At 45.4% G+C, this 12640-nt stretch overlaps 1 protein-coding gene across 2 annotated transcripts in view; it reads left to right on the top strand.

The window, feature by feature from the left end:
* The window catches only part of ARMC8 (armadillo repeat containing 8), a 110218-nt gene extending 97602 nt beyond the window's left edge, over window positions 1-12616 (top strand). The window contains exons 21-23 of one of the 2 annotated variants that reach the window (XM_042954288.1): window positions 2185-2257; window positions 3622-3715; window positions 7960-12616. In XM_042954288.1, coding sequence (XP_042810222.1) covers window positions 2185-2257; window positions 3622-3715; window positions 7960-7993 — 201 coding nt within the window. In that variant the 3' untranslated portion in view covers window positions 7994-12616. The remainder of the gene's footprint in view (window positions 1-2184; window positions 2258-3621; window positions 3716-7959) is intronic. The other variant, XM_042954287.1, reaches the window with a different exon arrangement.
* The last annotated feature ends 24 nt before the right edge of the window (window positions 12617-12640 follow it).

The following is a 12640-nucleotide window of genomic DNA, read 5'->3' as shown; positions in this document are numbered from 1 at the left end:
TCTGGGCCAAGCCATAGCATCTCATGCCTGGTTGACTATAATAGCCTCCTGGACACCTCTGCATGGTCACTCCATTCCCTTCAGCCCAGGTCAGATCTTCACCACCCACTACTTAAATCCTTTGGGAGCTTCCTCCCAACTCAGAATGAAATCTGAAGTCCTTTTTCTGGCCTACAAGGGCCCACAATTTAGCCACGCCCACTTCTCTGAAAGTTGCCTCATTTTGCCTTCTCAGTATGCACAAGCTCTGTAGCTCCTTCTTACCTCAGACCTTTTCAGGAACTTTTCCTTCCTCTTGGTGCCCCTAGGCCCTTGCTCTTGGCATAACTTGTACCTTGCCATCCCTTAAGTCTCTGCTTAAACGTTGCCTCCTGTAGGGTGCCTGGGTGGCTCAGTCAGCTGAGCATTGGACTCTTGATTTCCGCTCGGGTCATGATCTCACAATTCATGGGACTGAGCCCAGCTCAGAGCCTACTTGGGATTCTCTCTCCCCCTTTCTCTGCCCCTCCTCCACTCAACATGCACCTGTGCTTTCTCCTCTCAAAATAAACGTTTAAAACAAAAATCTTGCCTCCTTCAAAGAGATCTCTTCTGTGCTCTCCACCTAAATTCGATTCCCACCCCTTCACCCTGTAGTTTCCTCCATCACAATTTGTTTCCTCAAGAAATATGTATTGAATGAATGAACTTATACATCGTAAACATGTATTTTTGTACAGTATATAATTTCATTTATTCAACAAATACCCATTCAGGTGGGAGCAGATGATAAGTTTTATTATGTTTTGTCTTTGTGGAACCTGAACTGGGTATCTCTTTAAAAGTCTTGGCAGGTATGGGGTGCCTGGGTGGCTTAGTCAGTTAAGTGTCAGACTTCAGTTCAAATCGTGATCTTATAATTTGTGAGTTCGAGCTCTGTGCTGGGCTATGTTCTGACAGCTCAGAGACTGGAGCCTGCTTCAGGTTCTGTGTCTTCCTCTCTCTCTCTCTGCCCCTCCCCCATTCATGATCTCTCTTTCTCAAAAACAAACATTAAAAAAAAGAGAGAGAGAGAAAGAGAGAGAGTACAATTCAAAAGTCTGCACAGGTAAAAAGGAAAAAGAATCACCAGCCATAGAATTGTAGTGAAGAAAGCCACGTCCACTTCCTGTCTCTGCGTTGTTGAGGTAACAGTCCTACATGATGAGATAAATCTGTCTGCCTTCAAAAACTGTTGAGTATATTATGCCACTGGTATTTTCCAGATATGCATTTTATTTAAATGTACTGGGGACTTTTTTCTTAATTGATCAATAGGAAAATCATCTGTAATGATTGTTTTACTATTGGGTCCTCTGTCATGTAGGAGAAAGCAGTCTATATGGGTAAATGATCCAACTTTAACAAAAGTGGTTATACTTTCAGTATGTAAAGAAAAATAAGAATTGTGTTTCAGAAGATGAAGAAGCTCCTTAATAGTAGAAACATTAGATGAAGCAAGTAAAAACTCAATCAAGTGTTGTGGGACATCACCCCCACAAATAAGAGTAATTTACTTACTCTTAAGAGTAAGAGTAGTACTCTTAGGAATAAGAGTATTTGGGGCACCTGTGTGGCTTAGGTGGTTGAGTGTCCAACTCTTTATTTTGGCTCAGGTCATGATCTCACAGTTGATGAGTTCACGCCCCACATCCGGCTCCACACTGATAGTGTGGAGCCTACTTGGGATTCTTTCTCCCTCCCTCTCTCTCTCTGCTCCTCCCCTGCTTACGCTCTCTTTCTCTCTCAAAAATAAACTTTAAAACAAAAAAAAGTAATTTGAATTAGATCATCAGTAGCCAAATACAAAAGGCACATTCATCCAATTTATTGACCACTGGAGACCTGAAAGTTTCCTAGTGTAGATAAAAACAGAGAGAGTGATAAATTGTAAACTACCCATAGAGCCCTGGAGGTGTTTTGTTTGGCTTACCAGAGGGTTTCTAAAATCTGAATGTGAATGTCTCTTGGCAAGTCTTCTTCACTCCCCAGTTTACCAGATTTCCTACCATTCTCTGTTGTCTTAAGCCCAACCCATTCACCCACTGCAGTTTGAGAGCCCAAATTCACACTTTTAGCCTATTGGAATTGCTTGTGGTATGTTACAAAAAGTACATCAAGTAAGATTACTTCCATATTGTTTTTTTCTTTTTCTGCATCAAATAGGGTCATTCACATGTCAAACTGCAGCTTGCCGCTATGTTTTGTATATCAAACCTCATATGGAATGAAGAGGAAGGTAAGAGATTGGTGAGATTTGTTCTGAAGAAAATTACGGGAGGGAAAGCAGCAGGTGCCCCTGAGATCCTAGGTGCAGGCCTCATTCAGTGGGTTCCAAGTACCCAGCGGAGTCACCTTGGCATGAGAATTGATGGGACTAGCCTGAGTCAGCTGGACAGCTAACACTGAGCCCCTACCTTGGAATCAACGTTGTAGCGGATTACAGAGGATGGGGGTGGAGGAGCCCTAGAGAAATGAGTGGGGTCCATGTCTTTGAGAAGGCTGAGGAGGAGGTTGGTGGAAGGTACTTGAAGAAGATGAGCGGTGGGCAGATGGGTCTTTGATTGTGTGCAGAGGAGGCACATGTAAGGACCCCAGGCAGATAAGCTTAATGGAGAAGTGGGTGCATTGGTGAGAAAGGAGAAATACATGAGTGCTGAAGCAGCCAGTCTGGAAAGTGGCCTCTGTGGATTGGAGGTTCTCCACCTTGACTGCATATTAGAGTCACCTGAGGATTTTTGCACCAGACCAATTTAATCGGGTGGGGGGGGGCAGATGATAGGCATAAGTATTTTAATTCTCCAGGTGATTCCAATGTCCAGCCAAGGTGGCAGACAGATGTGGAAGAACAGTGGGTCTCAATGCTGTTGGTTGCATAAGAATCACCTGGGGAACTTTTTAAAACGCAGATTTCTGGGCTATACACCAAGAGATTCTGCTTCACTGGGTATAGAGGAGGTCAGTGAACGAGTGAGTCACTGCAGGCTCTTGATGGGGAGGAAAGACTCCAGGAGGAGTATTCTACTCAGCAGCCGTGTCTAGAACAGAGTGGAAGGAAGAGAAATTGAATTCAACATGTAGGCCTAGACACCAAGCACCAGGGAAACAAAACTGCCCTCAAGGAGGTCCTAGTCTAGTTGGAAGGGAGGACAGTGCAGTACGAAGTTGGAACTGCCACATGCTAACCAGGAGACTGCAGGAAGTGTTGGGAGGTCAGAGCAGGGTGAAAGAGATTAGAAGGGGGAAAACAAGACCTGTTTGAACTAGGAAGAGCCTGGCTTTACATGTCCAGAAAGAGACGAAGATGGGGCCTGATGGCAGAGGGCCTTGTGCCAGGCTGAAGAATCTGACCTTGATGCTATAGTCCTTGGAGACATTACTCGATCAGCAGAATCCAGGATGGACACAGGAAGGAGGGTCAAGGAGCAGAGAGACCAGTTTTTGAGCATCCAAGCATGAGGGGATCCAACTTCACTGGGGACCAGGGGTATGGAAGGATGGGGAGTAAAGGACCCTGGTAAGGCTCTAGATTGTTGATTGTACATCAAGGAAAGCAGATGCCTGGGTCGTGTTCCCAGTAACCTGTTAGCTTTAATCTCTTAGGTTCACAAGAACGCCAGGATAAATTACGAGACATGGGCATCGTAGATATTCTACACAAACTGAGTCAGTCACCAGATTCAAACCTTTGTGACAAGTGAGTATCAAAATAAGAGGGCCTTGCTTTGGGGTACGTTGGATTCTTTTATGAAAGGGTCTGGCTTGCTTAGTAATTCACATGGCCAAACTTAAAATCTTTTAGATTCTTGAATTCCCTTCATTTACTGTGAGCCACTGTATGAATTTTGAGTAAGATAAACTAATAATCAGCAAATTTTTTAAAGATTCTCATCTTATTGGGAGTTAACATGAGCCTGGTCCATCTTAGTGGGTATCTGGAGAGGATCCAGAAATCATTCTCTTGACATTAAAATAGAAAGGAAGGCCAATAATAAAAACATCCATTACCTCAAAACCTCATTGAGCACCTGCCTTGTGTCAGCCTGGCCTGGCTGCTGGGAATACAGCAGTGTCCACTGAGGGTTTGCTGTCCTTGCAATATACTCAGAGAAGCAAGAATCATAATCAGAGATCTGTGTAACTTCAAAATAGCCGCAAATGTTCTCCCTAGCTGTATACACTCTGCCGCTTATGTTCATTCTCCACACTCTTGGGACGTCGCTCACAAGTGCTCCGTGGCCTAGCTCTGCCTTTCTCATTCTCTGTGCTCCCCCCGCCCTGTACTCCAGCCACACCTTCCCTGTCACAGTATCACATCTTCATGAGTTTACACATTCTGTTCCATCCGATTTGCTACCCAGTCCACTCTCTGCCTAATTCCCCGTTCCTTTGGCAGAGAATTTTTTTCAATAGTAACCTCTACTGGGTACTGTTTTAGGCCTTGGAGATAATAATGGTGAAAAAAATCGATGAAGTCCTTGCCTTTGTGGAACTTAACATTCTAGTACAGAAGACGCCACAAACAAATGAATATGTAATATGATAGCAGGTAGTGAGAGGTACTATGAGAAAAACAGCAAGGTGAAGGAATGAAGTATAAAAAAGTTTCTTTTCCTATAGATGGGCCAGTAAAGTCCTCTCTGAGGATGTGACATTTGATCAAAGATCTGGATGAAATAGTCTGCCAGGCAGATGTTGAGAAGCATAGTATTCTAACGGAGGGGACAGTGAGTGCAAGGCTGTGAGGCAGGAATGAGGTTGACATGTTCAAGAAACAACAGGGAGACCAGTGGGACTGCAGATAAATAAATGAGGGCTGGACTGGTAATAAGTGGACTCTGGGAGGCAGCAGGGAGCAAGCAAAAAGCCTTATAGGCCATAGTAAGGACTTTGGATTTTAATCAGAGTTTGATAGAAAGTCATTGGAGAGTTTTGAGCAGAAGAGACCTTACCTGACTTGAATTTGTGCAAGATCACTCTGGTGGCTGCGTAGAGAATCACCTGGGCAAGCAGGGAAGGGAGAGCAGTTCAAGGCTATTGTCATGTAGGTAAGAGATGAGATGAGGATGGTAGTGGTAGAAGTACTGAGAAGTGGTCAGATTCAGGATTTAATCTAAAGATGGAGACAACAGGATTTGCTCATGGATTTAATGTAAGATGTTAAAGAGAGGAAAGGAAAATGCCTAGAGTTTTAGCCTGAACAACAGAATAGGGTGTTGCCTATTTACCAAGAAAATGAGGAATACAAGAGAAATTTGGGTTGGGGTAGGGAGAATTGAGAAAATTGGGGTAGGATGGTATATAAAGCACTGAAGCTGGATGAAGTCACCTAAGGAGAGTAAGAGAGAGGAAGACAGTAGGAGGGCTATAAGAACCATGCTGTGGGGCCCTCGAACAGTTAGGGGAAAAGGAAAAAGATCCAGCAAAGGAAACGAAAGAACAACCAGTGAGGCAGACAGAGACCCAGGCACAGAAGGTGTCCTGAAAGCAAGGGAAGAGAATGCCCCGACAGTGGCCATTTGTCCTTGAAAACTCATATCAGGTTGTCCCCTTCTCCAGAAGGTCTTGCCTGATCCATTCTGCACCCTATGCTTTGTCAGGGGACCCCGTCTGCCAGGACCTCCCATAACACCCATAGGATATACCACACTGTCGTGGCTGTCAGCTTGCTCGTCTGTTCCACTCGAGGGAAAAGGCACTTGCTAATTGCTCCTCAAGTGAATGGCTGTGCCAGACTCTAGAGCACACAGAGCAGATGGGGCCCCTGCCTCCCTGAAGCTTGCTGTCCTGTGAGTCAAAGTAGACAAATCCCCAAATAACTGCAGCTCAAGGCTGCTGCTCGGTGAGTATCACATCAAAGGCGAGTCAAAGTTAGGCACCCGTTGAAGCCTTGATTTGAGCGGTACTTTAAGGACCAGCACCCTTGCCCCCACCTCCACAGCAGTAGTATGGCTGCTGACTCAGATGATAGGCTATCAGCCCGTCTCTCCTGGCTGAGGGCCAGATCATTCCCTGGCTTTCTTTTCTCAGGTTTGTTTAGAAACAAAAATAATTCTGCTTAAAATCGTTTCTGGGATGACCTGAAACACTAAAAGAGGCCTCACCAGCAGGATGTACAATAGGTTTTGGCCCTGGCCTACATTGCTTAGACCAGTCTGATGCTGTTTCCCAAATATGTGTGGCACATAAGTTTTCAGCAGTTTTTAAACCCCTTTGAAAGAATCAAGGTCTAAGAAAAAAAAAATCAAGGTCTGGGCTACCTTACCTAGTCCATCTAAGGAACCATGATCTTGCCTCTAAAACATCTGTGAAAGACTTCTTAGATATTAAGAGATAGCAGAAAGATGATAAGGTACGCACTAAGGTCTAATATAACAAACATAGACAGCCCCCGAGAAAGATTCAGAAGGAGTCTGAATTGGCAGTTCTAATTTTAGTCAAAACCCTCATGTGGACATTCCCACCATGGCACAGACATCTCTCAGCGTCCTTCTATCTTTAAGGCTTTGTGATCCTTTGACTTTCAAACACTTAGAGATGAGGAGCTATTGTCAGCCAGCCCTTTCCACCTCAGGCTCAAAGGGCCTTGGGATTGTGAGGTGAGGTGGATGGTCATTAAGGGGCGGCTTGTGGCATCATTCATCAACTTGTTTCTGTAGGAAAATGACTTTGTAGAACCCAACTGTTTCGTAACTCGGAGACGGTGTATACAGGGCTTCCCATTTTGATGGATTGGACTATTTGCAGTTACTATATTTATAGAGTCTTAGGTAATTGTAAGAACATCCCTTAGTTTCCACTTAAAAACTGCAGGTCCCTTTACTTAACCAGACACTCCATTTGTGTCGAGCTTACTGCATGCCCAGTCTACCTTGGCTTAATTTCATCAGCTAATTGTAACTAAACATTTTAGCCATTTTTTTCCATAACTTAGAAGGGGGAGACCATTGCTAAAACCTGACTTTGTAATTCCCACAATTGTAGCCTCTTGAGAAACTTTACCAAGTTCATGATTGCAGTAGTAAAGGAGGCCTACCTCAGTCCTAGCTCAAAGGAAGACACTTTAACAAGGATCAGGATGGGTGAGGCCACTGCCCATATCATGTCTCTTCCTCTCCAACTCGCTGCCTTCTTTCCAGCCATCCCACACTGGTCTATACCAGCAGGCATGACAAAAAGAATGAGATGAAACTGTAACCTCCTTCCTCAATTTGAAGGCATTTGAAACCATGAGTCAGCATTGGGTCATGAGCTCTAGGCCCCCCAGGCACCTTCTTTTTTTTTTTTTTTTATTTATTTTTTTTGGGGACAGAGAGAGACAGAGCATGAAGGGGGGGAGGGGCAGAGAGAGAGGGAGACACAGAATCGGAAACAGGCTCCAGGCTCCGAGCCATCAGCCCAGAGCCTGACGTGGGGCTCGAACTCACGGACCACGAGATCGTGACCTGGCTGAAGTCGGACGCTTAACCGACTGCGCCACCCAGGCGCCCCCCCCAGGCACCTTCTAATCAGCCCCTGAATATCTTTCCCTGGGTCAATTTTCCTCCTAGCTTCCCAGAACCCTAAGTGTACCCCCACAGTGTCCTGGAGCACTAGATAAAACCTGCATGGCAATAGGAGAAAGTAAAGAATTCCAGATACGTCACACCTAAATGCCAGTGACCAAGGAAAAGTATAAAATGCCCCTGAGCTGCAACAGGTGTAATGACAAGAGCAGCCCTTTCTAAGAGAACCTCAGGAAGAGGAATGCAGCCAGCCTGGGATTGAAGTTACCCACTGACCGCACATCTCTGTCTCGTATGGTAGTCGCCCAGCTGGGCTCACCCCGCTTCCCTTTGGGGATCTACCTTTTTAGACTCCACGTTACCATCTTTGAGCCACAGGGCTTTTGCCTTCATTCCACTTCTCAGATGATGGCTAACAGGAACTTTGTGATTTCAGGGCAAAGACGGCACTGCAGCAGTACCTGGCGTGACGGGAGCACCCTGGGCACCTGCGAGCATCCCACATCCTTGTTAAAGGAAGTACAGGAACTAGCCTCATTTGATTCCTTCTATTTGCACAAGTCACCTTGGACTGCAGGGAGCTGTTTTGCAAAAGCAATTTGGTAGGCTTAGATCTCAAATTCATCTTGAGAACATTTTTTCGAGGTAGTAATTTCCTCAGAGGACTATTGTGTTTTGTTTTGTTTTGTTTTCTGAGCTACCTGGACTCTTTGTTAGAACAATCAATCATTTTCCTTTGGACCTACAATTTTTTGCCTATGCTGCAGCCACTTTGTGAGTGAGGATGAATGTGTCTCTGCACACATAGGTATGTGTGCGTGTGTGTGCACGTGGGTCAGAATGAATGGATGTGTGTGTGTGAGGGATACCTCAAATTTTTCTTTTCTTATTTTGTGTGAAAATCTCTTTTCTACAGATTTTCCAGGGTTTAAGCATTGCTTGCTGTATAAAAAACTTTACTGAATTATATACAGTTTGAATGAAATGTTATTTTAAAAACAAAACAATTGTTAAGTGTTCCATAAAGGTTATGTTGAATTTTGGTCAGATGAATATTTGTAAGTAAAAAATATATGCATTTCTGAACCTCAACTTACATAGATTTTCTTTATAAAAAACAAAAACAAAAAAAAACAAAAACAAAAAAAGAAAACAGGTTGGCTGTAGTTGGCCTGAATAACAGGCATGATATATGGTGCTGTGCAAAATAGTAAGCTAGCATCTTACTGCCGTCAATATCAGCAGGTACAGAGCCTCTTTTCAGCCTAATTCAATAAGCTCTCAGGCTTCCAAGTCAGATGGACAGGGTGGAGTGGAGTGAGGCAACAAATTCACAATAGGATTTTTGAACCATCAGGGGGAAATATAGCTACTGATAGTGAAAGCCCAGCCCTGACTCTGGCATGCTACACTTGGCAGGAACTGGGCACCAAGAGCCTCCCGACTGCCCTAAATCCTGTCATCGGTGTAGCGGTATCTGGCAGGATATAGAGCCAGTCGTGGAACCTTATGCTCAAACTAAAGTAGGTCATCACTTCCTGGAAACAAAGTCTGATCACCTTGTGCTTCCTGAAACAGCATATATCACTGTGAAACTAAAGAATGCTCTACAGACTCACCTGTAGAAAGAAGCAAAGAACAGGATAGCTTAGAAAGCTGTTTTTCTCTTAGCTATACTCAGCTAATTCTACTAGTCACTCAGGACTGCTATTCAGTGTGCTTTTGTAAAATGAGATCAAAATTTGAGTAAGAGATGTGGCTGAGATTTTGTCCTGCATGAAGCCCAAAGCACTGAAGTTTGAGCGAGGGAAAGGGACTCTCCCCAGCGGATGGAAGATGGATTCTCTGACAGCGAGTGCTACTTCGCCCTGCTGCAGCCTTTAGTTTGGCACCTGGCTCCAGCTTCTGGGTCAGCTTCAAGGTGAACTCAACAGAGGTTGCTCTTGACTGTTTGGAGGAACAACCAGCCTTCCTTTTCCCTTTGCTAAAAGAAGTTCAGAGGCATTGCGGCCCGGAAGTGAGGTCTGTGACCCAGCCGCTTGTCATGAGTGTGTGCCACTGACAGAGCCCCAAGCCTCCCAGCCACTCCTGATGGGGCTGCTCACACCGCAGCCACCCCATCACCAACCTGCACCTTCCTTGGAGGATTTAAATATGTTTGATTGCAAATGAATGTTTTTAAGTGTATTTAATGCAATTTTTCCTGTTCTCAACATGACCACCCAAGATTCAAACACAGAGATTGCCAAGTTGTTATTTTTTTCAGAACACCACCGATTTAAAAATCTGTCACAGCAGGGACTTGGGTTTTGTGCGGCCAACGGAGTGTTAATGTGAGAACGCCAGTTTAAAGAAAATCGAGTTTATTGGGAATAAAGCCTTACATAGGTCCACTCGTTGACATTTCTAGTACTGAGAAAATGTCCTTGGTTGGCATTTGCAACACAAAACACTATAGAGTTGGTAAATATAAAGAAACCGATAACGAATTGCTGAGACAATCTTGAACCCAGATAGCATTAGAAAGCTGAAAGCCCAATGAACTAACACTTTCACACTTAAACTCTGTGGATAAATCTTGCCTGTGGCTATAAACAGATGGTCAGAGAAAAAGTGCTTTACTATAATTAACTTTTCTGATTTAAATGAAGGAAAAATGTATTTATTAAAGCTGTTTGCTGCTTTATGCAGGTGCAGTGTTCAGTCGGCAAGAAAGTGGGAGGAATGGGGCGTGGTCTGTGTCTCCACCCGAGTCCTTCACTAAGCTTCTCGCTCTCTCTAATACTGCACTCTGTTTCTCCTTTTGTGCCCTGATTGTAACCCAAAATTTATGAACTAGAAAAGAATGTCCAGTTTAATAAGTTGCATTTTTTTTTCCTTAAGCACTTTATGCAGAACAATACATGTTCTTCTGGTAGTGTTTGGATAATATGATTTTAACACATGCTAATAAAAGCCAAGAAAAAATCATGGCAACTTCTAAAAAGGAGTCTGTTTTCCAAATGTCTAGAACATTAGGAAACATTAGAAGATACTGTGTACTGGCTTTTGGAACCTATGATTCTTGGTGAGTAAGAGGCCGGGAAGTGACTGTATTTCAGAGTGGGGGCCGGTGCCCTGTGGGAGTTACAGCTACCCTACAGGGGCATCTGCAGCAGGCTGGGAACCCCTCTTCTTGCCTCCTGGAAGCAAGCAGACCCTCTACAGGTGGCCGCTCCCAGCCACCGGGACCTCCCCAGTGCTGTGTCTACTCCTTCCATCCTCTCCTCAGCCACATTTCTACTGCTACCACCCACTGGACTCAGGTCCTGAGCTTGGCGGATGACCAGCCGCGCTCTCTGCAGGGATGCCCAGGTGCTCTTTACTTAACTGCACACTACCTTCTTTTCCCCATCTCTAAAACATAGAGAAGCATCTCCTATCTCTTGGGCTCCCTAGAAACAGAAAGCCAAGGGCATCTACCCTAGAGCTTGGTGGAGGGAGGGTGGTGAGGTGGTTGGCAGGGGAGGGAATTCCCTTGCCACAGGGCAAGCATGGAAGTGAGACCTGGGAAATGGGGGTCTGACCCCAGATTCTGATGGAGAGCTGATGGGGAGAGGTCCCGACACCTTGCCACCTGGGATAGGGGCTGGTGCTGCCCCAGTCCTGCTCCTTTGCAGATTTCTCCTGCTTCCTGGGCAGAGAGGGGTGTGGGGGTTTCCAGCACGAGGCTAGTTGTGGCCTATGACCTGGCTTCTAGAGAAAAACTGAGGGAACCCCTGCCTCAAGGGCCATGTCTCGGCCTACCTAGTCACCTTTCCTCCTGTCTCTGCAGCCCTTGGCTCCTGGCCTTGGCTCTGCTGAGCAGTCAGCCCTCTCGCTGTGTGGAGGGCCAGAGCCAGTCCTTAGGTAGGAAGGAAGCTCTGTCTTTATTTCACAGGGCAGAGCCTGCCCTAGCGCTCATCCTGCATCCTCTGGTTTGCTTCCATTGTAGGAAGCCAGGCCCAGGTCTCTGCCAAGGAGTTCCATCCTCAGTGTGGGCTGACGTTTTAGCCAGTCTCAGGAGGCTTCTCTCCTCCAACCCCACCCCCTGCCCCCATTCCTTCTGCCTTGAGCCTTCCAGACTCTGAGAAAAGAAATACTCTACCAAGTTCTAGATGGAAAGAGCACATCACCGGCTGTACCACTCTAGTGTCCCTTCCTGCCTTCCCTTCCCAGCCCCGCTGCCCCAGCTATTTCCTGGGAAGGCTTAAAGGTCCTCTCAGACAACAACACACATCATCTCCACAGCCTCGGTTCCCCCACCTACTCATCTCCCCCACCTGCTTTTAGAGGCTTTGGTCACACCATTTCTCATCTCTCCAGTGATGGAAGATCCTTGGCTTCCTAGCTTCCGGGGAGACTTGCTACTCATTTCCTGCAGCCTGACTCATCCTTCTGTCCCCAGTGCCAACATAATATTGGCAAAAAGAGCAATGCACCTAAGAAGAGTAGTCTTCTGGGAGCTAACTGTGCATTTAAAGAACTTCAAGTCATAAGCTAAGTCTTCTGAAGAAAACCAGCAAATGAGAAGGAGATCGCTAACATTTGTCTTGGGGAGTAGACAAACACAGCCTTTTCCTCAGCAAAGCGGATGCCTGGGCATAGTGAATTTACAAATAGATCACAGAGCAAACTAGCAGGAGGGAGTGGCTATTCGTGTTAATATTCACGGGGGTAATAATAGTTAATATTCTCCTGAAAACCTCCAGTGACTGTCAAGGGCACACCCATGGAAGGATGGCTAAACCAGGTGATTTAGCGAAAGCTGGAGGCAACTTGGCTCCACTGGGAGCTCTCAGACTTTAAAAATTAGGCTGTAGCCAGAGTCAAACCAAAGAAATGGGGAAAGGGAGCGTCAAGAAAATGAGATGAACACTGGTTCCAAATGTAACTCCCAAGCATTGTTCTCAGATGGGAGGTCAGGCAGCTTTGCGGGACAGCCTCTGTGGCTTGGGCAGGCAGCGTGAAGACTAAAGCTGGTACCTGTCTGCCTCCATGTCGCTATGCCTGGAAATGTTCTAACCAATCTTTTTGTACTGTTTTCAAGTTGGTAGTTATCAGCTTGAACTCTAAAGTTATTTGATCGATAAATAGAT

The sequence above is a fragment of the Panthera leo genome, chromosome C2 (genome assembly GCF_018350215.1).
Source record: "Panthera leo isolate Ple1 chromosome C2, P.leo_Ple1_pat1.1, whole genome shotgun sequence".
Lineage (NCBI taxonomy): Eukaryota > Metazoa > Chordata > Mammalia > Carnivora > Felidae > Panthera > Panthera leo.
The sequence above is the reverse complement of the archived record's forward strand: the minus strand, read 5'-3'. Positions and strand labels throughout refer to the sequence as shown.